This window comes from Zootoca vivipara, chromosome 13 (assembly GCF_963506605.1).
Source record: "Zootoca vivipara chromosome 13, rZooViv1.1, whole genome shotgun sequence".
Taxonomy (NCBI): Eukaryota; Metazoa; Chordata; class Lepidosauria; order Squamata; family Lacertidae; genus Zootoca; species Zootoca vivipara.
In genome coordinates, this window is record NC_083288.1 from 37,499,556 (window position 1) to 37,526,183 (window position 26,628).

General features: G+C 47.2%; 3 protein-coding genes across 6 annotated transcripts; 2 read left to right on the plus strand and 1 right to left on the minus strand.

Moving 5' to 3' along the window:
• Positions 1-4,374: 4,374 nt before the first annotated feature.
• LOC118095817 (mpv17-like protein) lies at positions 4,375-11,115 on the plus strand. 4 transcript variants are annotated; one of them, XM_060281648.1, is made up of 6 exons: positions 4,437-4,523; positions 4,729-4,946; positions 6,760-7,245; positions 7,333-7,403; positions 8,133-8,162; positions 10,269-11,114. In XM_060281648.1, the coding sequence occupies exons 3-6, from the start codon at positions 6,798-6,800 to the stop codon at positions 10,473-10,475; spliced, it is 756 nt and encodes a 251-aa protein (XP_060137631.1). In that variant the 5' UTR covers positions 4,437-4,523; positions 4,729-4,946; positions 6,760-6,797; the 3' UTR covers positions 10,476-11,114. The 4 variants fall into 4 exon arrangements, with proteins under 4 accessions (XP_034992974.2, XP_034992977.2, XP_060137631.1 ...); XM_035137083.2 differs by lacking the exon at positions 4,729-4,946 and having other exon boundaries at positions 4,375-4,523; XM_035137086.2 differs by lacking the exon at positions 4,729-4,946 and having other exon boundaries at positions 4,436-4,523; positions 6,812-7,245; positions 10,269-11,115.
• Positions 11,116-11,310: 195 nt separating this feature from the next.
• IZUMO2 (IZUMO family member 2) lies at positions 11,311-18,916 on the plus strand. The gene is made up of 7 exons (XM_060281649.1): positions 11,311-11,709; positions 13,655-13,729; positions 13,892-13,978; positions 14,702-14,722; positions 16,278-16,358; positions 18,568-18,691; positions 18,874-18,916. Exons 1-7 carry the CDS (start codon positions 11,472-11,474, stop codon positions 18,914-18,916), a joined length of 669 nt encoding a protein of 222 aa, XP_060137632.1. The 5' UTR covers positions 11,311-11,471.
• Positions 18,917-20,455: 1,539 nt separating this feature from the next.
• On the minus strand, positions 20,456-26,525 carry IZUMO3 (IZUMO family member 3). The gene is made up of 6 exons (XM_035136759.1): positions 26,300-26,525; positions 26,128-26,205; positions 24,439-24,547; positions 22,060-22,142; positions 21,712-21,802; positions 20,456-20,513 (listed from the first exon to the last, which is right to left on the minus strand). Exons 1-6 carry the CDS (start codon positions 26,523-26,525, stop codon positions 20,456-20,458), a joined length of 645 nt encoding a protein of 214 aa, XP_034992650.1.
• Between the last annotated feature and the right edge of the window lie 103 nt (positions 26,526-26,628).

The following is a 26,628-nucleotide window of genomic DNA, read 5'->3' on the forward strand; positions in this document are numbered from 1 at the left end:
CATACAGAGAATCTCCACTTTAAAATTGACCCTGGAAGACCAGTACCCCCTTCAGAATGTTTACACGTTACATGTTGTCTGTTACTGGGTATGTGTGATGTCTGTTAAGTGTATGTGCGTCTGATCCTTGTGTCTGCTATAGTTCATTGTTCCCCTTAAAGTAAATGAGAGATATAATCCAGGTTTAGGAAATTAGGGGTTTGTGTTTAAAATTTGGCCATGACACCCACAGACTGCCTTTTTAAGCACGCATAGTTTAAAATAATATAATAATAATGCAAGCTTGCTTAAATAATCTTATGTAAGGGCTTGATCAACCCAAAAACAATGGCAAATATTTAAAAGAGTGGAGGTAGTGTGTAAAGGTTTGTTTTAAAGAGGCTGTAGAAGGCCATTTTTTCCTCTCCAAAAGTAAAAAGAGGGAGCAGGATGAAGGAAAATAAAGAGTTGTAAGTTTGAAAATGCTTGCTCAATGCTTTGAAAATATTTTGAAACTTGAAAATGTTCACTTCATGAGGTGTGCAAATGTTTGTTATTGAGAGAGGCTCTAAAAGGGAGTCTTTCTCCAAGTGACTAGATGAATATTGACTAAAGGAAAATTGAACAGCTATTCCAATAAAGGTGATTTGTTTGTCAAAGGTAGAGCTTCCATAGCCAGGAATTGTCTATCTGAGTCTAGTTTTAACTTCAATTGTGTTGGACAGAAGGGTTATTGTTGGGCTCCCCATATCAATCTCTTAAGAAAAAAACAACTCATCTGCTCAAGGGTTCTGTATAAAGTTGGTATTTTCATTCAAATCTTGTGAATCCTGTATCTTAGAGGGTTAGACTAAATGACCTCAGGGTCCCTTCTAACCCCCATTTTAGAGCTATGTGAAAGGCAATGTGTCTGATGTGGTGATGGGTTGAAATTCAGCCCAGCTCTGCTTTCTGGCAAGGAAAGATTATTGGTTTTCAGAGTTGGAACAACATCTGAAGGCAGCCCTGTTTAGGGAAGTTTTTAATGACGTTTTAATGCATTTTAAATCTTTTGATGGAAGCCGCCCAGAGTGGCTGGGGAAACCCAGCCAGATGGGCGGGGTACAAAAAATAAATTATCATTATCACCATCACCATCTAGCAGTTAAATCAGGTGGACAAACTGCAAAGGGCCTCTGGACTTGACCACGTAGTGCAGCGTTTCTCAACCGCTGTTCGAGACGCTGGCTGGTGTGCCGCGAGTGCGGCGACGAGAAGGGCGATTTGGGGAGAAGGGCAATCCCCAAAGCGAAGAAGACCTCAGGCCTGGCAGCTAGGCCTCTTCCCCACTCGCACCCCGCGCCGTCTCCTAGCAACTGGCCGTCGGCGGCGCTGATTGGCCGGCGCGGCTCCCACTGCCATTTTCAAATGGCTTTTTTTTTTTGCTGAGGCGGCCAGGCGGCCCTCCTCCCTCAGCCGCCACCATTAACCATTCTCGTCCCGGGCTTAAGCGGAGGCGAGTCTGGTCTCGCCCGGCATGGAGAGCAGCCCTCTGGCTGAGAAGCCCCCTCTGAGGAGGAAGGGGAGGCGGCGGCAGCAGGCGCAGCGACGGCGGCGCGCTTCTATTCGAGACCACCGGAGGGGCCTGGCAGGCCTCCTCCTCCTCCTCAACCGCCTCCTCCTGCGGGCGGTAAGTGCCCCCTCCCACCCCTGCCCTGGGTCCTTAGGGTGAGGGGCGGGTGACGAATAAATTCATGGTAATAGGAATAATAGTAATCGACGAGGGGGGGGCAGGCGGTGTGAGGTGCTGGGGGTGTTGACCCCCTCCCCAATATTATTCGCTTCAAAAGGAGGGGGGCGTAAGAGCCTTCAGCCCCCTACCCGTCACAGGGACGATCCGATTGCATGGCCGCCACCACAATCATTATTGATTACAGTACTATTGAACCCCAGGCCCAGTTTTCTCCCCGAAAAGGGGAGGGCGGCACAGAGTTGGTGTGCCTCGTGATTTTTTCCATGGAACAAGTGTGCCGTGGCCCAAAAAAGGTTGAGAAACACTGACGTAGTGTAATCACAGCCACCTGGGACTTGCAGTTCAATTACAGATTTGCAGTACGGCATATGCACATATGAACCATGGCCCCAAACATCATGCGGATTGACTATGCATACAGTCAAACCGGCTGAAATATCTTCTGCAGCACTTACAACACACAGGAAGCTCTGAATGCGTCTTTGAATCGCCTCTGGTTTAGGAAAGATTGCCAGCTAGATAAGAGCCGTTGTGTGTGTTGTGTGTGCTTGTTTTAGAAAGGCAGGATATAAAGGTTTAAATAAAGAAATTTATAAATAGCTCTAAAAGTAGAAGACTCCCACCCACCCAAACCATTCAAGGGAGTCAGTCCCTCCTACCAAGTACCCAAGAGGTCCCCAGCAGCAGAGATGAGGCTGAAAAGATAAGAACGAGAAAGAATTATTAGCACAATCTACCACTGGGCCTATTTTTGCGCAAGCCCTTCTGAAAGGAATAGGTGATTGCATCGACTCTGCATTCTGGGGCACCGGCTCATTCATTTCTATGGGGATTGCGCAAGAGAAACCTGGCTCCCTGCACATGTGATAAAACAGCGCCCCCTGGTGCCAGAACAAAGAGGCTCATGGTTTTATTTTCCCAGTACAGTATTGTACTAATTCCCAGAGGCTGAGATCGTAGCAAATAGCACTCCAGAGGAAAGAAAGGCACCAAAAAACAGGTTGTGAGAGGTTAAGATATGTTGAACCTGTTTCAGACCGAGCCCCAGGAGGTGAGTACCTTAAAATAACAACAACCAGTGCTTTTTTTCTTAAAAAAATATTTAGGGGTACTCTCACTTTCCTGTTGCACTCCTGTCTTCCACTGCCTCCTGCAGTTTGGTCAAACTCATATTTGTAGCTTCGAGAACACTGTCCAACCATCTTGTCCTCTGTCGTCCCCTTCTCCTTGTGTCCTCCATCTTTCCCAACATCAGGGTCTTTTCCAGGGAGTCTTCTCTTCTCATGAGGTGGCCAAAGTATTGGAGCCTCAGCTTCAGGATCTGTCCTTCCAGTGAGCACTCAGGGCTGATTTCCTTCAGAATCGATAGGTTTGATCTTCTTGCAGTCCATGGGACTCTCAAGAGTCTCCTCCAGCACCAGAATTCAAAAGCATCAATTCTTTGGCAATCAGCCTTCTTTATGGTCCAGCTCTCACTTCCATATATCACTACTGGGAAAACCATAGCTTTAACATTTTTCCTAATCATATTGAAATACTGCCCCTCAATGAGGCCAAACTTAAGATTCACAAAATGTTTAGGGGTATGCGTACCCTTGCGTACCCCCAGAAAAAAAACAGTGACAACAATAAAAATAAATATAACAACAGCAGCAGCAATAAACACCACATTCAGATGGGCAGATAATCTGCCCATCTGACTGTAGTGTTTTTATTGAAATCACTGGTATAGTTTTAATATAATATATATATAATTCTATCAGAGTTTAATTGTTTTTAAATGATTGTTTCTTCTATGTTTTAAGCAGTACGTATTTTTAGCTGTAAGCCACATTGAGTCCCATCAGGGAAAAAGGTGGGATATAATTAACTTTAACTACGGTAACTTTAACTACGGTAACTATAATCCTTTAAAAATATATATAATAATGTAGTTGTCCACTACAAAGAATTATGGGTGATATTCAATCTTAGTCTTGTTCAGAGTAGAATCCATTGATTTCAGTCTGTTGATTTCTGAGATAACTATAATTCAGTATCACCCATAATTCCTTGTGGTGAACAACTACACTTTTATCTGATTTGTCTATTGGTTTCAGTGGGTGTGCTATTCTGAGTAGGGCTTAGGCTGCCTATACAGCCCATTCTTTCCCTCAAAGAATTCTGGGCTCTGTAGTTTATTAAGAGCTACTGGGAATTGTAACTCTGTGAGGGGTAAACTACAAGGCCCATAATCCTTTGAGGGAAAGAAAGTGATTTGAATATACTTTTACAGGTATTTTTACAGAGCTATCACCCTACGTAAGCAATTAGGAAACGGTATGACACAGAAACATACAAATAAATAAATCCCATGCATCTCTAGAAAATTTCTAGAGGGCAGCGTAAGTATTAAGATTAAAGAGGAAAGGGGGAGAGCTTGGGTAAATAAGGTTTGTGTGTCTGTGTGATCTATTGATTCAGCCAGCCCTTTCCCAGGTCTCTCTCCCAATTAACTCTGTCTTCCCCAGACATGTCTGTTTGCAGTTTGGGACTGGGTCTGATATTCTATTTGGTTCTCAAATGGGCTGCCAACTTCCTCCCTCCACAGCTGCTTTGCTTTCCCCCCACAACCAAACTTTCTTAGTATGCTGCAAGGATTGGCTGTTCAAACCATTGGGTCTCTCCCACCCCCCTTCCCTGCTCTCCTGCCTGTCTGCACCCTTATACCATGTGTCCGGATATTTATAGTTCTGTGGAGCAGACAAGCGTGGCTGACCCGTCCCTTATCGCTTCTCCTAGCCTTAGAGGAAAAGAAGACAGAGCATTCGGGGTAATAATGGCTGCAATGCAATGGGGGAGGAAAGCGGGTGGGCTTGAGAGAGACAAAGAGAAGGGGTGTGTGAGAGAGAAAGAGACAGAATACTGACTGAGATGAATTTCTTTACCAATCTGGGCTGTGGTTTGTGGCCCTGCTCTGCTGTGCGAGAAATGCACTTTGTACGTGCTCCCAGGCACACTTTGCTTTCTGATTACAGTGCTATCTCAGTTTAAGAACAGTCCGGTTTAAGAACGATTTGGTTTACAAACTCCACAAAACCGGAAATAGTGTCCTGGCTTTAGAACTTTACCTTGGTCTAAGAACGGAATCCGAATGGTGGAAGGGCACCGGCGGCAAGAGGAAAGCGCACCTTGGTTTAAGAATGGTTTCAGTTTAAGAACAGACTTCTGGAACGGATTAAGTTCATAAACCGAGGTACCACTGTATTTCATATGTCCCAGCATTGGATGTCTCTGCTAGAAAACAAGTGCAGGCTATGTCTTGATTAATATGTTATATATGTCAGATTTTCTGCAAGAGGACAGAACTTTGGTTAAAACTGAGTTAGAGTGACTGGTGAGGACATGTTCAAATCTTCAGTCTGCCACCACAGAGCTCACTGTCTAGCCTTGGGCCCATCTCCTTCTCTCGGCCCAAGCTACTTCACGGGATTGTTGTGAAGAGAAAAGGGAGGGAGGAGAGAAGACAGAATAGAAATGTAATAATTAAACAAATGCTCTAACATATGGCGCCGACTAACAAGCTCCTCAATTCCGATTTGATCCTGCTCGCAGATGTCTCCCCCTAACCTTTCAACCAAAATGATGTGGATTCCTATTTCATTCAGATCCAGTCTTTCCCACCTGTATTTATGATGGCAGGGGGGATTTTTTTAACATTATCCTTTTGTCCTGCATTAAAGGCTGTGGCAGAAGAGGCTCTGTGGAAGGTGTGTGCATACATCATGCCCGTAAAGGATAGCGCTGCTTCGTCACAGGGGCCCAGAGACAGCAGAGGCGGCTGCAGCCTGCAGAAATGTGCATTGCCGTGCAAGTGGAATATAGAAGGTTGTCTTGCCATAGGAGAAGTGTGTTATTAGAGAGAGGCCTGAAGTGGATGTTAGGCAGCACATAGAATTCGGGGCTGCAGCGTGTACAGAACACACACCACATTTAAAGTGCATGGCTTCCCCACAAAAAGAATCCTGGGAACTGTAGTTTATTAAGGGGGCTGGGGATTGTAGCTCTGTGAAGGGGGAAACTACAGTTCCCAGGATTCTTGGGGGGGGGGGAAGCCATGTGCTTTAAATGTGGTGTGTGCGCCTGCTGCCTGTGTTTGAGGTGTGTGGTGAATGTTGAGGCCTTCTCGCTGCACGTGGGTGAAAGTGCATAACCCAGTGGTGCACAAAAGTTACACAGGGGTGTGAAGCGCCAAGTATTAAAATGTGGAGATGACATGATCCTGTTTGTGTAAAGGGCGGGCAGCATTAAGCAGGTGCAGAAATACCCCTGTGTAGGTAAGTATTTATACTGTGGTCCAACAGGAATCTGGCCAAGGATGTTGCTTACACAGATCTGTGATTATATAAAGTCTACGATCGGGTTTATTCCTGTTTCTTTTGTAAACATAAACTAGCTTCAAACTGATTTAACTAGAAAGATCAGTTATGTGGTGAGGGCACTGGGAATTTCCTCCCCTCTCGTCCTTATAGATTTATAACTACTAGGGTTATTTAAAGGGGAAATTCAGGACACTTAAGAGCCATATAGTCTAGGCATGTCTTCAGAAAACACTTGTCACTTGGCGCATACTTTACGGGAGGAGATGTTGTCTGTGAGAGAAGTAGCCTTCCAAACGCACCCATATCAAGGCAACGTACAGGAGACTATTGAAACAGCTAAAAACACTTAGAAGCAACACAGAAAATGCTAGGTGTGTTTTTAAAAACAATACAAAATAAACAACAGTGGCAGAGATCTTTTCATCCAGCTGGGAAAGCCTGTTGGAGCAAGAATGTCTTCAATTGTTTCCAGAAAGTTCAGAGAGTGGGCGCTTGTCGTATATTGACAGGAATGCTATTCCACAGAACAGGGCAGCCCCACTGGAAGCCCTGCTCTGAGTAACTGTGGAGCAATAAATAAATGCAATATTTTTTTGTTTTAAAAAGTATATGGAAGAAGGTGATCTTTAATATCCCCAGATCCTAAGCTCTTTAAGGATTAAACCACATCTCAAATTTTTCACACAGCCTTCTGGCCTTGGAAGATAATAGCCACATGCCTTTCCATGTGCGTTTCCAGATACATACCAGCAGGAGGCGACATTGCAACCCACCTGAGCAGAGCACTCCACCACCTAGTGGCCATCTCAGGGAACTGCACTTCCGCCACACCAGCTCTGTACTGTATTCAAATGCACCCTCTGCTTGGTCTGGTACATCGCCATCCTTGGCTGGCAAATGTTGTTGCCTATGGGACACTGTTTTCAGCCGCAGATGCAGCCCAGCAGAAGTTGTCTAAGCCGTGCCAGGATCCCCGCAGACATGACGGTTTGGATGTGAAGCAGACGGCAAAAGTGGCGCTGGTTGGGTTCACGTTCCACGCCAACTTCAATTACGTCTGGTTCCGGAGCCTGGAGCGCCTTCTTCCAGGAGTGAAGGTGACCACGGTGATTGCAAAGGTCACTTGCGACCAGGTCATCGCTGCGCCAGTCACCATCGGGGCTTTTTACACCGGTGAGAGACAGCAGGGGGTGAAGAGGGGGCTGGAGGGGGCTGGAGAGCTTTTTGGAGGTGATGAGTTTCCTTCCCTCCCTTTCCCAGGTCTCTCTCTCCTGGATGGTGAAAGCAACATATTTGGGAAGCTGCAGGAGAAGTTTTGGCCAACGTACAAGGTAATAATAACAGCTCTGCAGATTCTGTGCTAAGGTGTTACAGCAAAGAAACACACAAACAGGAAAAAAGACAGCATTGTGGCACCATAAAGACTAGTTTTTCAGTATCCCAGGCCGGGCTGGGACCTGGAGGGTCACTGTTGTTCAACGAAAAGACCCGAAAACGGGGGCTGGGATTCAAGTAAGTTGTTGTGTGCACAGAACGAGGTCCCAAGAGCCAGACAGAGATGCCTAGAGGGCCAGATTAATGTATTGAGATCAGGGGCAACAGGAGATTCAAACTATTAACTGTTCCTGAAGCAGTGTTCCTGCTGAGATGTAGGGGGGGGCACTATCTGAATTTCCCAGAAACAACTGAAGACTTTTCTCCTGTCAAGATTTCCCAGCTGGTTGGACAGGTCTCTGCTGGGTGGGTGTGGGTGTGTCCATTTTGTATTGTTCTTAAACTAATCTTCGGTTATTTTTGTGACTTTTCAGTTATATTTTGTACCTCACCTTGGGACAGATGTGGAAGCCGATTCATAAATAACACAGATAATAGTTTGCGCGCACAATCTGCCAGCCAATTTGTTAAGGTAGCTTCTGACCTTGATGCCTCGGGAGCGGCTGCTGCGGACTCTGCAGGCAAAGTCCTGCGGCAGCTTAGTGCGAAATCCAAGCACTGTTGAGGAACCCCAACTTTAACCCTTGTTAAATTTGCTACTTATTTATTTATTTCCCCCAATTTAGGCTGGTGTGCTGTGCTGGACCTTGTTCCAGGTAAGTATTGTGGCCCATTCTTTCCTTCCCTGAATGAGCTAAGAAGCCTTGCCAGCTCCCCACCCCCACCCCACAAACAGAGCTCCTGTGCCAATAGACAACTGCAAGACAGACAAGCAGGTTTTTCCTGTCATGGGGATAAAGCATTAGGGAAATATTCCCCTGCTTCATCTCTGCTAGTCAGGGAGCTTCTGAAAAGCAAACCTAAAACATTTGAAATGCCTCACTTCTTTCCCAGTTGCCCTAGGAACACACTGGGTTTTTTGAAGCCTGCCAAGAATGTATTGAAATTGCTTATTTATTCCAACAATCTGTGCACTGCTTAATCATAGCTGTCTTTCAGGAGACCCAAAACAATAAAATTACAAATGAATTAAAACTACAAAAACAGAAACAAAATTTAAAAATGACAAACTTAGTTGGTCTCTAAGGTGCTGCTGGAAGGAATTTTTTATATTTTGTTTCGACTACGTCAGACCAACACGGCTACCTACCTGTAACTATAAAAACAGAATTCAGTTAGAAAGGCTGCTGGAGGGTGGTTTTGCTTTGTTTTGGGCTTTATAAAGTCCCAGAAGTTCAACAGAGTGGTTGATATTTTGGGACCAGCCCCAAATAGCCACCAGGAAAGCAGCCTTGTACCCAGTCATACCATAGCTCAGTATAGTCTACTGCAGGCATCCCCAAACTGCAGCCTTCCATATATTTTTGGCCTACAACTCCCATAATCCCTAGCTAACAGGACCAGTGGTCGGGGAAGATGGGAATTGTAGTCCAAAACATCTGGACTGGAGGGCCGAAGTTTGGGGATGCATGGTCTACTGACTCTATGCAGATTGGCAGGAGCTGTCCAGGGTTTCAGGCAAGGATCTCTCCCAGCCCTGTGGAGAAGCTGGGAATGGAACCTGGGACCTTCTGAACGCAAAGCAGATGCTCTACCACTGAGCTACCGCCCATGGACTTTGAGAAGGATTGCCCTAAAAGAGACTGACTAGAGATCCAGGTGACCCCAAGGACGCCCTTTACCCTATGACCTTCATATATGCTAATATCTGCTTTGGAGGTCCTGCTCACATGCCCATTGGTAAGGCCTGTTAGGCTAGCATACGTGAGAGACAGGGACTTTTCGGTGGTGGCCCCACAGTTATGGAACTTCCTTGTGATTGGCTTATGCTTGGCCGCTTCAGCACAAGCTTTTAAGAGCGCCTTGAACATCTCTCTCTCTCTCTCTTCATTGCTGCCTTTTCTTTAGAGTGTTAATGACTTGTGTGACTCTGAGCAGTTTCCCCGAAATAATAACACGCCTACTTTGTGTGCTGCCCTAGCGCATCCAGGAGCACTCTTTTTATGTACTTCTTTTTCTGAGGGTTTGGCCGTAAAGAGCAGTTTATAAGATATTTGAAAGAACAACAAATAAATATGCGATAAGCGCAAGAGGTATCACCGCTGGACTTAGAGGCACACACAGAGCTACCTTCCCCAAGACCAGGCATAGGCAAACTCCGGCCCTCCAGATGTTTGGGACTACAGTTCCCATCATCCCTAGCTAACAGGACCAGTGGTCAGGGATGCTGGGAATTGTAGTCCCAAACATCTGGAGGGCCGGAGTTTGCCTATGCCTCCCCAAGACCATGGGATGCAAATGACCCCTACCTCTCAGGTGGTTCAGATGCATTCCCACAGTCACTAGGGGTCATTCACATTACTGTAGATGCCAGTTTCATAAGGAAGCAAAAGAGCCCAAAAAACCTGGGTGATGAAGCTGGCCACCCCCTTTATAGAATCCACTGCAGTGTCTGTTGCTGTTGCCATGTCAGACAAAGGTCAGGGAGCTCCAAATCCCCACAAAGCTCCCTGGGTGACCACTTTCACGCGTCCTGGCCTACATTATGGGGTTGCTGTTGGGATGAAATGGAAGTTGGGGGCTGGGAAGAACAACCACCACCTTGTACAACACCCTGAGCTCCTTGGGCGTGTGTGTGTGTATAATCAGTCAATAAAATAATATCAGGAACAATCAGAGCAAGTGCTGCCGTCTAAGAACCATTGGCGGTTTATGTTCCTCCCTCCTCCCTCCTCCTCTCTCTCTCTCTCTCTCTCCATCAGGCAGTGAATTTTGCTCTTGTGCCCCCCCTGCTGCGCACAGCCTATGTGGGGGCCTGCTCCTTCCTGTGGACGGCATTTCTCTGCTACCTGCGCCAATCTGATGCCCACGACACCACCTCCCAGCTCTTCCAGGCGTTGCCAGGCTTGGCCGGGCTGTTTCCATCCAGGGCAGGAGAGAACCAAGTAAAGATGCCGGCTGAGAAATGACCAAAGGGCTGCGCTGTGGATTTTTCGGCACCCCATCTCCATTTCTAGTTCTTGGTCTCTGCAAACTTTGCCCAGGGAATTGAGGGAGATTTGTCTCCTTATACTAACCCCTTCACATCCACCTTCTTCAAAACACCGCCTGCTCCTCCTGCTGCCACTGGTATAGGAACATACAACTACAGATGTGAGAAGCAGGGCCTTTACAACGATGGCCCCAAGGCTAAGAGAATGCTCTTCCCCTTGAGGCCTACATGCCTTCTGAAAGACATACCATGAGCCATCTTTTAGGGATGCTGTAAAGATTGCAGCAAGATTAAGAGGAAGAGGAATGCTTTGAACACTCTAAAAAGCTTTATAAATTCTGGCTGCACCCTGGACAAACACTGGGCAGTTGAACAGAAGGTCATTATTCCCCTATCTCTCTTTCCCCACTCTTTTCCCCCAGCCACATAATGTCTATGATGTCAACAGTGTCTCCTACCAAATGTAAACAAACTATGAAAAAGAACCTGTGAATTGAAAGTGGAGGCGCTGCATGTTTCTTCTTCCTTGTTTTGTTACGCAAGAAAATCTTCCAATAAGAACAAATTTAAAACAACTGAATGAATAAATGCTGGCTGCATGCACACCGCATATTTAAAGAACATTTTTTCCTCCAAAAAATCCCGGGAACTGTAGTTTGTCAAGGGTGTTGGGAAATGTAGCTCTGTGAGGGTAAACTGCGGCAGCCAGGATTCTACCCGTAGATGGGGCATGTGTGCTTTAAATGTGTGATTGGAGTCAGTAGGCTTCTGAATATCACTTGCTGGAAACCACAGGAGGGGAGAGGGCTCTAACCTTGGGGAGGAAGAAACCCCCACCCCCACTCCGCTCTGAGAACTCAGGTGTCCCTATCTCTGTCCTAACCCTTGTTGGATGTCCCTTCCATAACTCGCCCCCATTGTGATGTCACTTCCTGCGGAACCTTGAGGCGATCTCATTCCGCTTGGCTCCAGCATGCCTCCCCCAGGACTGCTTTGGCGGCTTCTGCTTCTGGCCTGGTTTCCCATAAGCCTCCGGGGCTGCCTGCAGTGCGACCAAAAGTTCAAGGAGAATGTGGCCAAACTCCGGACAGAGGTTGTCCCGAGCAAGATCCAGGACAGCCGCCTCAAGGAGCGGGCCGAAGTGCTCCTCAGCGGTCTTGAGGGGAAATTCTTCCAGCACTATGCCACAAGCCAGTTTTCTGGCTTGGCAGGTATACAAGTTCCAGCTCTGCTTAGCTCAGGGTCCACACTAGGAAATCAGGGGGCCTGAATTTCATGCTGATCATCTGACGGGGTGGTGAACTGCATGGTTCTTACCCGAGCAGCATGAGTCATAGAATCATAGAGTTGGAAGAGACCACAAGGGCCATCCAGTCCAACCCCCTGCCAAGCAGGAAACACCATCAAAGCATTCTTGACATATGCCTGTCAAGCCTCTGCTTAAAGACCTCCAAAGAAGGAGACTCCACCACACTTCTTGGCAGCAAATTCCACTGTCGAACAGCTCTTACTGTCAGGAAGTTCTTCCTAATGTTTAGGTGGAATCTCTTTCTTGTAGTTTGAATCCATTGCTCCGTGTCCGCTTCTCTGGAGCAGCAGAAAACAACCTTTCACCCTCCTCTATATGACATCCTTTTATATATTTGAACATGGCTATCATATCACCCCTTAACCTTCTCTTCTCCAGGCTAAACATACCCAGCTCCCTAAGCCTTTCCTCATAAGGCATTGTTTCCAGGCCTTTGACCATTTTGGTTGCCCTCTTTTGGACACGTTCCAGCTTGTCAGTATCCTTCTTGAACTGTGGTGCCCAGAACTGGACACAGTACTCCAGGTGAGGCCTGACCAGAGTCATCCAAGGCTATTTTCGCTGCAGGGAAAATGTGATTTCTTTATCTAGTAGGGATGGAGGGGAGAGCAGCTTTCATTTGTATTTAACGCCAGCTGACCCAATTTCCACTTCCCAAAACAATGCGTGAACCAAAGTGCAGCTTTCCATCAAAATTCACACTTCTCCAAATGTTGCGATGCAGTTTAAAAAAAAAAAAACCTGCACAAATGTGGGGAAACAGCATAAAAGTGCAAAAGTGCATATATCCCTAAAACTAACCTTTAAAAAAATGCATTATGTTAGCAAGAATAATCTTAACGGGGACTTAAATAAAAATTACAAACTGGCACAGAAGTGTTGTAAAAATAAGAATCCAAAATGGTCGCAGGAGTGCATCCCTACCAGTTATAGCCGTGTGTGGATTGCAGTGTGAAATGTAGCTGTGCAAGGGTGACAGACTGGATACCGCCCATCACATCTCTGATAACGAGCCACGTCTTCCCTCCCTCACCGTACCCACACCATTTAATGAACTTTTTTAAAAAAAGACGTTTTCCCATGCATTTTTGTTCACCTGCATCACCTGAGAGCTCTCCCTCTCCTTGGTGCACAAGGAATGGGGAGCAGTAGTGGAGTCCTCATGCTGGCATTTGCTAGGACAAGATGGGTGAGGTGGTGGCAAGGTTTTTTTTGGGGGGGGGGAAGAGTTTTGAATTGGCAGCCCTGCTGGGTTGGTGGCAAGGTCAAAGGAGCTCCTGCAGGTCTGGTGCTAACCAAAAGTTCCCCCAGTGCCCTGGCTCCCAGCACCCATCTTTGCTGCCCCTTTGCTTCACCGCATCCCCTTGGGCAGCAAAGGACAAGAACACAGAAATTGGAGGGAGCAGGAGACCGGAGAGTGGCAGAGCTGGTGAACAGGATCTGCTTCTTCAACCTGCCGTGTAAAACTCTGGCTGTGCACACACTTCTCAGACTACCCAAAGTGCTCCCAGCGCTGGTTTGGGAAGCGGTGTACACATAGCCACAGCCCATATCTATCCTGTTGTTCAAAGTGTTTTTCCACCAGCCAGCTTTAATCCGAATTTGAGAAAAAGAACGACTTGGCTGCATCTTAATCCGGTAATGTGTACACAGCCTGTATGGGTGTTTAAACCCAAGTTTTTATCTGGAAAGATGCACAATGCAGCTCTGCCTGGCCTTCCAGACTCTAAACAGCTGTCTGGTATTCTTGAAATCCCTCTGCCCCTTTCCCCTCCCAATTGTTGCTCTCTGCATATTCAGGCTCCTACAGTCTACAACCACCCTTTTACTCCCCCCTTTCCCCCCAGTTAAGAGCAAAGTTGACGCTGTGATCCACGAGGCGAGGTTCAGCACGGAAAGTCTGCTCCAAACCCACCTGACAGGTGAGGGATCCCGACTCCTCTCTCCCTCAGCTGCCCTTTTGCTGGGATTGAAGCTCCTAGGGCCTCATTTGCCAGAAAAAGGTCTCTTGGTCATTTACAGAAGGAATTTGTAGAGGGCTCCCAATGTTACACACATCCTATGTATCTTGATCTACCCCCAAGACCAGGCTCTGTTGGATGAATTGGTTGAATTCCGGAGGAAAACGACTATGAAGCTCAAGGAAGCTTTGAAGGAACACCAAATGAAAGGTAGCAAGTCCCCCCCAATTCCATGTATTATTTTATGTATTTTGTGTTTTTATGTTGGGGACGCAGGTGGCGCTGTGGTTACACCACTGAGCCTAGGGCTTGCTGATCAGAAGGTCGGCGGTTCAAATCCCTGTGACGGGGTGAGCTCCCATTGTTCAGTCCCAGCTCTTGCCAACCTAGCAGTTCGAAAGCACGTCAAAATGCAAGTAGATAAATAGGAACCGCTACAGCGGGAAGGTAAACGGCGTTTCCGTGTGCTGCTCTGGTTCGCCAGAAGTGGCTTTGGCATGCTGGCCACATGACCTGGAAGCTGTACGCTGGCTCCCTCGGCCAATAATGCGAGATGAGCACGCAACCCCAGAGTCGGTCAGGACTGGACCTAATGGTCAGGGATCCCTTTACCTTTACCTTTACCTATGTTGTGGTTTTATCCTGTGAGGTGCCCTGAGACCCGCGGGTATATGGCGGTATGCCAATTTTAATAATTTTAATAATAATAATAATAATAATAATAATAATAATAATAATAATAATGTATTATAGATTTGAACGCTGTGCCAGGAAAAACTCCCTGCTTTATTGCAGGGTTCTGTTGATTGTATCGACGGGAATATTTCTGCCCTGTGGTAACGCTTTGGATGTGGAAAGAAAGGAATCTGGGGATAATAGAATATTTGGGGCATGTGCACTCATTCTCGGACTCTGCTTTTCTTCCCCTCACAGCTTGCGACAAAGCTGGTTGCGGTGAGTTCATCTGGTTGCCTAGCTGGGTAGTAAGAGGAAGGGAACCTGGCAATTGAAAGCAAATGAGAACTGTTGTGGTTCTGTGGTGGGGAGGACACATAGCATGTGGCGTGGGAGCAGCTCAAGAAAGCCAGAGTCTCTCGCACGCACATGGCCCAGGGAGGCTGAGGAGGCTTCCTCCAGTTCTGCTGTCAGCTGTGTTTTAGGCCTCAGGAGAAGAGGAAAAGATGGAGAGAAGAGAGGGAGGGTTGCTAGGAGGCCATCTATACAGCAGGAGTAGGGAAACTTTGTGATCCCAGGGGCCGCATTCCAAAGTGGGCGACCTTCCGGGGGCCACACACAATGTGATTCTCAACTTTGCTCAGCCGCACGCAAACCAGAGGTCTCCACATGTACCTCTCCATATATATATATATATATATATATATATATATATATATATATATATATGGAAATGCTAGAGGAGGGTGTGGAGCAGTCCAGTGATGGGTTTGACCTTGGGAGATTTCTAAGGGTTAGACAGAGGCGTGGATAGAGGGCTGCATTTGCCCCCTGGGACTGACGTTGCCAACCCCTGCTGTAAAGACGTTAATGAAAGCAGTGGATATATTGTCAGGGCTGAATTTAGGAGAAAGACAACCGAAAGGATTGTCTTACAAGGAAGAATTAGGGGGCATTTGATTCGGGGGGTGGGGGTGGAGGGCATCTATCAGAGGCAATTGATTCAACTACCCACCCAGCAAGTAAAAAAAAAATTAATGCCAGCAGTTCATCTTCACCTGTAAAACAGACCCAAGTTTTGCTAGTTTTGCATTAATTTTTTTTGGGGGGGGGGGTTTAATTTGATGGAATAACAACCTAATGAGTGCCATGACTGAACAAAGAGATGCCCGAGATTCTCTTCACATCCACACCCTACATGGCTTCCCTCAAACAATTATGGGAGCTGCAGTTTGTTGAGAGCCCCCCATTCCCCTTTCAGAGCTTCAATTCTCAAAGTGGTTTAAAAAAAACACCAGTCTCTCTTCCTAAGGAGCTCTAGCAACTGCGGCTCTATGAAGACAATAGGGGAACAAACTGCCGCTCCCATAATTCCTTGGGGAGGGAGGCCATGACTGTTTAAAACGCTATCCTTGTGCTTTAAACGTATGGTTTCAAAGTGGCCTGGGCCTAGACTGGCTTGGCCCTTATATGTAAGGTTGCCATATTTTGAAGAGTAAAAGAAGAGAGGACAATATGACGGCCATTCAAAGCAAATAAAGGCCACGTGTCTCCATTTTTACCCCTGAAAAAGAGGGTGTGTCCTGGAAAATGAGGACACATGGCAATGCCCAAGACACATAGAAAGATCCTGCCCCTAGTCTTGGGAATTTTGCAGATCCCTGGACTGCAGTGTGTTGGGATTGGATGTGGTGGACCTTGCTAGAAGATTAACATCCTTGCTCAGACCTGGGTTCTGTAGGCGTACGTTGATACCATCCATATTACTCTCTGGCTGGTCTTCTTCACACTTTCTCTTTCTCCATTTCCCTTTCCCTGACTCCTGATTCCTCAGGCTGGCTCAACTATAAAGTACTCAACTGCAAAGGATGCCAAGAGACCAGCGCCGTTTGCTTGTCGCTAAGCCAGTGCTTTGGTAGGTAGAAAGAGGAATGATTCATTAGCCTGGGCAGTGTGTCCGTGCAGGAGGTTGCATGATAATGTGGCAGAGAAAGTGGGCTCTGGGTTTGCATGTGTGTCAGACCCACTGACGGTGTGTCGGGCGTGGCCAGGGTTAGGTCCCACCGACAGCAGGGTCCCAAGGCTGTCTGCGCAAGCAGATCGCGACAGCCCAAGCAAAAGCAATAACCCAAAGGTTACTCACCAGCAGAGGAAGTCCAAAGATAAGGTAGCCATGGCCCTGCACTAATATGAAGACATCCTTCCAGCAGCTCTCTCAGCCTGGAGTTAAGCAGGAGGGGCCAGAACCCCACCCACAACACAGCTGTAGCTTCCTAGAAGTTTCTGGAAGAAGTGGGTTTTGCTCACAAGGAGTCCATTTCTGAATGTGAGGGTGCTGAGCTGCCTTTTCAGGTGGCCAGCGGTCATGAGGGCTGTGGAGTCACTCTGCCTCCGTCCGAGGCAGAGCTCCCCTCCTGTGGGGTGGGACTCCCTACAGCAGGCACCCCCAAACTCCGGCCCTCCAGATGTTTTGGACTACAATTCCCATCACCCCTGACCACTGGTCCTGTTAGCTAGGGATCATGGGAGTTGTAGGCCAAAACATCTGGAGGGTCGCAGTTTGGGGGTGCCTGCCCTACAGGCTCCCCTAAGGGGTCTAGGCTTATAGATGGCACTGGGGGGGGGGAGAGGAGGGGGCTCCAGATCCTGATCTGAGGAGGAATCCTCTAGCAAGGCATGACACCCGCTTCCGGCCATTATCTCCATCCGCAAGGAGGGGAAGGTGATACATCAGATGAATTTGTCCAGTTTGTTTTGCTCTGCTTCCCTTCCTTGGCCAAAGTGAAGAGGTGGGAACACAGATCCCGACTCTAGGCCCAAATGCTGACAGGAGGCGGGAGCCCAGATTAGGATCCAGGTTTTGCTTCCAGGAGAATTCATCAAAAAGGTGTTACTCTGGGTGGTGCCATGTGATGCCATGTCCAGTAGAGGGCAGCACTTACCGGGTGGCCCATGGGCATTCCTGCCCAAACGTTTTTGCAGGCCTGACTGAAGAAATGTCAGAACTGAAGGACAAAGGGTCTAATCTGAATTTGACATGGAAGGATGATGAAATCAGTATTTAGATGGGAAACCTGTGGCCTTCTGGACGCTCCCCCCACAACCGCTGATGGGAGTTGGAGTCCAATGACACCAAAATTTCCCCATTCCTGATTTATAAGTGCTCCACATTGTCTCAGAAAGCATTACCACAGTATTATAAGGCAGGTCGCTGTTCTTAGCCCATGTTGCAAGCGGTGGCCTGAGAGGCTTATAAACAATGGATTACGAATTCCCAGGTATCGGAAAAGGTTATTTATGTATGCCACTACTGCGGCTCGTGTTTCGCTAGCCCCAAAATGAAAGACAAACGAAGCCCAGCTCAAGAAGATTGGCAACTTAAACTGACGGAATATGTGCAGCTTGCGGACCTAACATATAGAATAAGAGAACAAAAAGAACATACGTTTAAAGAAGACTGGAAAATGTTTATTGAATACATGGAGGGAAATTGTGTAGCTACACTTGAAAACGTTGGCAGCATTAAGATAAATGCAACAGTGCAAATAAGTTTTGAGGGATTTACTAATGGTTTAGTTTATATAAAACATGCAGGTATTTATGTTGTGCAAAAATGAGCCATGGAGAGGAAGGGAAGTCACTGATATTTTAAGGTTGTCTAAGTGAATATTCTAAAATGTAAAACAGAAATTTAATAAAAATTATTTTTAACCCCCCCCCCAATGGATTACGTTAAGGCTGCCTAAAAAATTCATGGCAGAAATTTTTTTTGAATTACAGGCCTCCTTACTGTATCTACAACCCAGTCTCTTATATATCGTGTTATATATTTTTCTGTGTTGGGACTAAGCACAAACTGCATTCTTTTATGGAGTCTGTTTCGAGGCTCATGACTGTGTATGGGGAGAGAGAGAGATATTTAAAGCATATCAAAAGCACACATGGACCCCAAATCCTGGAAACTGCAGTTCACCCCCCCCCAAAAAAAAACCCTACCATTCCTGCCTCCTAAACCATCTCCAGTTCCCAGATTTCTTGGTGTATGTGATGCACTTTATCAGTGTGCTTTCAATGTATGATGCGTGCTCAGCCTAAAACACCGAATCTCGGGTCTCTGCATGCAGTGGATGCCCAGGAACGCCTCTCCCTTCGCTTTGGAAAGCCCATAAAGGACCCCGATATCGCCAAAACTGGAGTTGCCATTGTCCTGTGTATGGGTGGAGTGCTCTTCGTGGTGATGATAGGCGTGTGAGTATAAGCAGTAGACCTGCCTGTAGCTCAAAGTCAGGTGCACTGCTCTCCCTCTCCCAGAAAGGGACCTTGAGGCGGGGTGGGGGGGTGGGGGGGTGGAGCCCCAGAGGCATCTCATTCAGCACTCCTCAAAGGGCGAGGGAGGGTTTTGGGGGGCTCTGACTCTCTTTTCCCCCCAGGATTATCAGGTACTGGAAAAACCGGCTCTTCTTGTACGTTTAGCAGAGATCTGCCCCTTTTCTCACCCGTAAGGAAAAGGTCCTATCGAGCTTCCCAGTTGTGAAGTCTGAAATGTGGTCTACATATCTTCACTGTAACAACCTCCATAAATCTTTTTTTTTTTTTGCCTCCAAAATTAGTGTTTCTTCTTCTGGCTTACACCTCTTGCCCTCCAATACTCTTCGTATCCCAAACATTCACAAAATAAATACGCACAGACACACTCTGATAGTTGTCTGCTTCTGTCCTCCTCTCTTTTTGGACTGCAAAGATCCGGCTTTAATAACGTCTTCCTCATTCCCTCCAGCCCACAGACCAAGGTGTTTAGTAGGCATGAAGGTGGAATTCAATTTTGTTTGCATTTTAATGAGAAACTACCCAATTAATACCTCCTGAACCAATACATGAACTAGAACAGACACCTGCCCTTTGAAATATGAACTTCACCGAATTTGCAGCCAAACAATACAGTATGTACAAAAATGCATTATCTTAGGGGACAATGTTAGTGGAAACAAGCAAGTACAAATGCTTGTAAAAATATGTGCATTAGTCAAAACTGCATACAAGAAAGTATTTACTAGGGGAAATTTAAACTAAGATGCTGGTGGATTTTCAAGAGGTTTTTTGTTTGTTAAGTTGCAAATTGCCGTGGAAATATGGAGAACTGAATTTAAGACTGGAGAAGTGAGAAGCTTGATTGCTCCATCCCTACTGTCTAGACCAGAGCTTTCCAAACTCTGTTGCGGCACGTTGGTGTGTCGGCTGCAGTGTGTAGGTGCGTCATGCGAACGCTCCCCGTGCTCCTTCTGGGGCTGGAAAGTTCAACCTCCGGTTTGTTAGTAAAACTGAATTACTATGTCGCGAAATGATGCGTGTCTAAAAAGCGTGCCAGCAGCATGAAAAGTTTGGAAAGCTCTGGTCTGGAGAGTCTGCCTGCCCTCCCAGATCTTCCTAAAATCCACCACAGGGGCTCCCAACTCTCTCTTCTCTGTTCCCTGTGCAGAGGAAGGTGGCTGAGAAGAAGATCAAGGGTCTAGAAACCAAGCCTTATGAGGAACAGTTGAGGGAGCTGGGCATGTTTAGCCTGGAAAAGAGGAGACTGAGAGGAGATGTGATAGCCATCTTTAAATATCTAAAGAGCTGTCACTCACATGGAAGATGGAGCAAACTTGTTTTTTCCTGCACTGGAGGCTAGGGCCCAAACCGGTGGATTCAAGTGACAAGAAAGGAAATTTTGACTAAACATCAGGAAGAACTTTCTGACAGTAAGAGCTGGAACAGACTCTCACAAAAGGTGGTGGACTCTCCTTCCTTGGAGGTCTTTAAGCAGAGGTTGGATGGCCATCTGTCATGGATGCTTTAGCTGAGATCCGTGCATGGCAAGGGGTTGGACTAGATGACCCTCGGGGTCCCTTCCAACTCTATGAAATAAGAAGCAAAGATGTCCTTTTATTCCAAGTGTAAATATTTGTATTTGGTCTAACCAACAGATGCTCACAGATGAGGGGGTCCTGGAAGGCTCCAGCGGCCTCTGATGCCCTAAAGGCGCAGTGCTTTTCGCAGCATCTGCTTCTTATGCTTGACGCACACCCAGTACCTGGAAGTGTGGGAAGTGTGGTTAGTGGAGGTGGAGAAACTCCTGGGTCTTCTGGGTCCAGAATGGGGCCTGGTCTAAACATGGAGGCAGAATGAGGTGGCAGAATGGTGAGATGGTGGAGCAAACTACAGTATATCACATCGGACTGCAGGTGGGATATGCCATTTCTCATTTTGAGGCTGTGCACATTTAAAGCTCATGACTTCTCCCCCCACCACCACCACCAAAAAAAAGAAGAAGAATCCAACAAAGTGTAGGTTAAGGATGCTGGGAATTGTAGCTCTGTGAGGGGTAAACTACACTTCTCAATATTTGGGGGGGGGGTGGAGAGTCAAGTGCTTTAAATGCATGGTGTGTTCACAGCCTTAAACATTCCTCTGCATTTGAACTCCCTGCGACACAAATCACACACCAGAGAGAAAGGCTCAAGACTTGCCCTTTTTTTGCTGCTTCTTGCTACAATCTCAACATTCTCCAATCTCACACGGCTGCATATGGAGCGACTGGCCAGCATTTCTTAAACATTTTGAGAACTGCCCCCTCCTTCATCTCCGGACTTGAATTTAAACTCAGGTCCACTTTCTGGAATCCTCTGTATATGCAAATACCTGCACACACTTTTTTTGGGGGGGGGGGAACCCCAGTCAACTAACTTTCCTAAATAAACAGAAAGCAGAAATTAAGCATGTATTAACTCTGCTTGGATTTGAATATCCTGTGCCCATAAATCAAGTTTTCAAAATCTTTTGGAAATCTGGTGGCAAGAAAGGAAAAGTAATAGAAATGGGCAGGAGATTACAAGTGTGGAAACACGCCTAAGTTTACTCTGGAACCTTGAGGTTCAGAAACTAGATTTCTGGAAACAAATGCAGCCAATGGGCTACGAAATCTAAATTCCACACCACATACTATGCTTGCACTCCACAGTTCAGTAGTAGAGAAGCTCTATGGAATACAGACAGTCCCAGGTTCAATCGACAGGGTCGAAAGATGTGGGTCAAGTGAATGGGAGCAGCTGACAGCAAGAACTCCTGGGTTCTTTAGGATGGGAGAATGATGGTCTTGTGTACCACAACAGGGTTGGTGCCCAGTGGCTTATTTGGGAAGGAAGGCAAATGCCGGCCAGGAAACCTGAAAGTTTGGACTCTCAGATTCTACAGGAAAGGGGGGGGGAATTCTGCAGAGCCAATTTACTCACACAAGAATAACTGAGGTCACGAACACTGACTCGCAAACAAAGAAGAGGTAAAGAACAACTTCATTATATTCTGCAAGGCGCCTGTCTTCCACTAGGGGGCAACAGAAACATCCTTTTAGCCTCCTGCGTTGGCTGGGATGAGCAACCTTCTCTATCTTGCTCCCTCGTCCAGCCACCCAAATGGTGGCTTTCAAATGGGAACAGGAAGCGAGAGTAAGTTACGTGGGGGACACGTGTTGGGGGGCAGTTCTTAACAGCCAAGAGTGGAGGTACCAATGGCCACTTTGTGCACAAGTTTGGGAACAAAAGGCAGAAGCTGGAAGCCTCCCCCCCCCACCTGGGTCTTACCTCCACAGAGCTCTCCATCAAAGCATTGCCTGGCAATACGTAAGCAGGTCCAGCAGTCCAGGACAGGGCCCTCCGTCACCGCTGCAGAGGGGAGAACAAGGCAGGGGTCTGGGGAGCCTTGGTGGTGCGTCCAGTTCCAGTCCAGGAGGCTGTGTGGGCAACTTGGGGGGCGGGGCGGAGGAAGGGTTCTGATGTGACATAAAGATTGGGGGGGGGGTCTGGTACTTACTGCAATCCTCAGAACAAGCTGAAGGGTGAGGGTGGAAGAAAAGAGAGAGGCCTGTTTAGAGACCTAAAACCCAGACAGAGGGAGGCTCACTCAGCTGGGCATGCAATTTACAATTATGTGCAAGGAATCAACTCAAAGTAATAACCCACCTCTGCCTACCAATGCCACAGCAGTTCAGTTCCCCTTTTATAACGAAGCTCTTCCTCCAAGAGAGCATGTTCTGCCCCAAAATGCAAATATGTATATTTTAAATCTATGTCACCTGCTATTTTCTTGCTCCCCCATCTGCAGACCTCACGGAAATGATGGTGTTTAATGCAGGAAGTTGCTACACGGTCATTATTCTCGCGTTTGTTATCGTTCTGCATTTAGCCGTGTATTTTTATTCGTATGTGTAATTCCTGGCCATATTTCCAGGGTCATTGGTGTGTGCCCACCCTCTCCCAGGCAGTTTGCATGGTGCCTGCAGGGCCCCATCTCTCAGCTGAATTCCTTCAGATGGATTTGGCCTTGAAAGAAGGTTGCCGTCAATAGAACAGGCTGCAGTATGTGCTTTATGGTAGCGACTGTGTGTGTGTGTGTGGTGTGTTATAAGAATTTTGAGGTCACACATATATAATAAATGTTCATAAATGTACCAAGCAAACAGTACAGGAAGACAGGCCTGAAAACCGTTTTGACTATCCCAAACTGACCAGAATTAAAGTGATATCCAATTTTCCCCACCCCACTGAATCACACACACACATTTCCACATGACTAGCAACTTGGGAGCCATAATCCTGTAAACCAGAGGCTCTGCCAACTGGACCATCAATGGTGTCAGACTGCTAGCCACCTCATTCACAATGGAAGACTCCTCCGAACAAAAGACAGAGATCAACTCTTACAAAAATGTTAATTTCTCTTCATGTTTAGGAATTCACACCTGGGAGGGGTGAGAGGAGGACTAGGAGAGGTGTCAAAAGTGCTCAGATTTCTACCTTGAACCCTCCTTTTTTTGGTAAGGTATTGATTACATAGCTGTGATGTAGGAATGATGTATTTTGGGGGTGTTTCTTGGTGATGGGAAAACTGATAAAAGTGGAGGTTCTCTTTTGTTCTGGGTTCCTTCCTTGTTTTCCTGCGTGAGGGGAAGGACCCTGTTGCAACAGCAAAAATAAAGGCTTTGCTTCTCAAAATTCTCTGGTTGGTCTCTGTTCATGGGCGTACCCAGGATCAAAACTAGGGGGGGCAAGGGGAGGGGCCAAGGCACGGAAGGGGAGGGGCCACAAAGTGGGCGGGAACGGCGAACTCGCGCTCCGCCGGGCTGTGCCCCTCCCTAGAAGCAGGGCTGGTGGGCGGAGGCGGAGCCCAGCCCAGCGGAGCGCGAGTTCAGCGTTCCCGCCCGCCGCGCCGCGCTCTCTGGTTCCCCGCCGCGCTTGGCCTTGCCAGAGGGTGCGACGGGGAGCTGGAGGGAGGGTGCAGCGCGGCGGGCGGGAACAGCGAACTCGCGCTCCGCCGGGCTGTGCTCCGCCTCTGCCCACCAGCCCTGCTTCTAGAGTAGGGCAGCTGCCCTAACTTGCCCCGTGGTGGGTACGCCCTTGTCTCTGTTATATTCTCCGACCGATGGAGAACCCAATAAGGGCTCTTGTGTACCCTATAAGGGAATAAGGGCATATTTTTGCTTATATCAGGTGCCAGCAAATGTTACACCATTCTGCAAATGTGCCCGTGGTCCTGAAAGGATTGACAGTCCCTGTCATCTACCATATATTTTGGAACGTTGTTTTTCTGTTTGCTATATCCATTTGGGCACCTCTCAAGATGATGTAACCAAATTTTGCATGATGGGTCCTGAGATCAAGGAGCAGGTTTTTGTCTAAGTTTGGATATAATTGCATGCCATCCTGAATCAGGATTGCGGACTGAATCTTTGAAAACTGCATTTAAATTAACCACTGATTTTGAAAGTGCACCAATTTTGACTGCTGATTCCGAAAGCACACTGATTTCCCCCCCTCATCATTCCTGAGCAATGCTGGCTACAAGACTGCCAGTAGCAGTATTTTATAGATAGGGAGAGGACCCCACGATTCCCGGATAAAGGGGGAAGTGAAGGTCAGGTCAGCGGATTAGAATAAGAGATGCTGGACTCTAACTGCCCTGGTTTCCCTTCCCCATTGGTACCGAGGTCAGCGAATTTCTCCAGCGACTGCTGCAGGCGGCTTCGCAGAGATACCCGGAGCTGATACAGGGAGAGCTGCCACAGGAAGACGCCTGAGGAAGGAAACAGAACTTAAAGTTTGTTAGAGGGAGATAATTCCTAAGATGCTGGGTTAGAATTTTAGCTTGACAAAGCTGCACAGCACATAAAGACCTAACCCATCACATGTTAGATTTAGGATTAGGGTTAGGAATAGACTTGGAATTAATTCTGTCACTAAAATATCTATCCTGGCTTTGTGGACTTCCACCAGTGGCTCATCTGGGTTTCGGGCAAGAGTCTCTCCCAAGCCCTTCCTGGAGAAGTGGGGGATTGAGCCCGCAAAAATGGATCTCTACCATTGAGTGACAGACCTGCTTTCGGTCCGGGATCGAATCAGGGGTCCTCAACCTTTTTGGATCCATTTCCTTTGGAAATGGAAGGAAAGGCTGGGGCACCAAAAATACCCATTTCACACACAAAAACTGGCTATGCTCAGAATCCCCTCCCCCCCAAAGTAAAACACGTACCCCCTAAACAGCAATAAATAAATAAAACTAGGGGGCAGGGGCCTTAGCAAACACAAAGCGGTTTATGAGGACCCATAGTGCCATGCTGGGGACTTGGTTAGTTAAGTCGTGAGCGTAGGAGATCAGAACTTCAAAGCTTAGGAGAACCACCTAAATATTTGGGTGGTCTCCCCAGCCCACTCCCTATGATGATTTAATAGCTATATGAGATTCAGCGTTTAAGTAGGACTGGGGAAATTTGTCCATTTTCGTTTCTCTCAGTTTCTCATTTTTCCACATTTCCATATCAGTTTGCTCTTTTTTTATATTAAAAAAAGTCCTCCAGAAAAATTCTCAGCATTTTAGAAGAAGAAGAGTTTGGATTTGATATCCCGCTTTATCACTACCCGAAGGAGTCTCAAAGCGGCTAACATTCTCCTTTCCCTTCCTCCCCCACAACAAACACTCTGTGAGGTGAGTGAGGCTGAGAGACTTCAGAGAAGTGTGACTAGCCCAAGGTCACCCAGCAGCTGTATGTGGAGGAGCGGAGACACGAACCCGGTTCACCAGATTACGAGTCCACCGCTCTTAACCACTACACCACACTGGCTCTCTTTTAGTGTGATCTCCCCCCCCCCATTTTTGTGTGCTATTTTGCCTCACATAAACATTTTGGCAAAGCAATTCCCCCATATAGAATGCATTTCGGTATGCTGTTTTCACGAATGTATGCATTCATGTGGAAAGCCCTCCCATCAGATGTCAAGGAAATAAACAACTATCTGACTTTTAGAAGACCTCTGAAAGCAGCCCTGTTTAGGGAAGTTTTTAATGTTTGTTGTTTTATTGTGCTTTTAATATTCTGTTGGGAGCCGCCCAGAGTGGCTGGGGAAATCCAGCCAGATGGGCGGGGTATAAATAACAACAACTATTATTATTATTATTATTCCCAGGCAAAATTTGGCTGGCGAGCTGCATTTCAAGATTTGGAGAGGTGCGAATTTGGGGAGACAGCTGTGTTTTCGTAGGTGTAAAATAGGTTAAGTACACATCTCAGAGCAAACTGCATCCAATTCCTAACCTACAACCCAATCCCAAATGCAATCCCATACCCCCAGCTCCTTCTCTCCTTTTCCCCAGCTCACCTTTCCAGGCTTTGCTGCTCTTGAGGTCCCTCAGCTGACGAATAATATCTGATTTGATAGACATCACTCCTCGGACATCTGCAAAAGAGGCATTGGTGGCTGTAACCTCAACCCTCCTCCACCCCGCCCCAGATGTTACAGCCCTGCCGACGCTTCTCTGCTCAGTTCGCACCCAACACTCGCTCGTGCATCTTCCGGAGGAAGGTGCCGTGCAGGTCGACAAAGGCCTGGATGTGCCGTTCTATGAGGGCGTCTCGGTCGGGGAGGTCTGCTGGGAGCATTTCCAGCAGCAAGGTTGCCACAGAATCCAAGAAGCGGCGGTCACACTGAAGGCAGCCAGCCACCGCTTGGAGGGAGAAGAGCCAAAGGGGGAACACCAGCAGGAACTGGGGTGCCATTGCCTCTCCCCCTACACTGCAGCCAGTGAAAACTCATCCGTGAAGCCAGGAACCACTGAAAAGGCAACTACCTCCATGACACATGGAAACGTTGCCAAGGAGA

Bases quoted from the DNA above. Each gene is read 5' to 3' on its own strand.
- LOC118095817 (XM_035137083.2), top strand. From the start codon at position 6,798: ATGTGCGTTTCCAGATACATACCAGCAGGAGGCGACATTGCAACCCAC. The intron at 7,246-7,332 runs GTGAGAGACAGC...TCCCTTTCCCAG, and splicing joins CATCGGGGCTTTTTACACCG to GTCTCTCTCTCCTGGATGGT. The intron at 8,163-10,268 runs GTAAGTATTGTG...TCTCTCCATCAG, and splicing joins TGTGCTGGACCTTGTTCCAG to GCAGTGAATTTTGCTCTTGT.
- IZUMO2 (XM_060281649.1), top strand. From the start codon at position 11,472: ATGCCTCCCCCAGGACTGCTTTGGCGGCTTCTGCTTCTGGCCTGGTTT. The intron at 11,710-13,654 runs GTATACAAGTTC...CTTTCCCCCCAG, and splicing joins CCAGTTTTCTGGCTTGGCAG to TTAAGAGCAAAGTTGACGCT. The intron at 14,723-16,277 runs GTGAGTTCATCT...CTGATTCCTCAG, and splicing joins TTGCGACAAAGCTGGTTGCG to GCTGGCTCAACTATAAAGTA.
- IZUMO3 (XM_035136759.1), bottom strand. From the start codon at position 26,525: ATGGCACCCCAGTTCCTGCTGGTGTTCCCCCTTTGGCTCTTCTCCCTC. The intron at 24,548-26,127 runs GTGAGCTGGGGA...TTCCTTCCTCAG, and splicing joins GAGCAGCAAAGCCTGGAAAG to GCGTCTTCCTGTGGCAGCTC. The intron at 22,143-24,438 runs ACCAGGGCAGTT...TCTCCCCTCTGC, and splicing joins GGTACCAATGGGGAAGGGAA to AGCGGTGACGGAGGGCCCTG.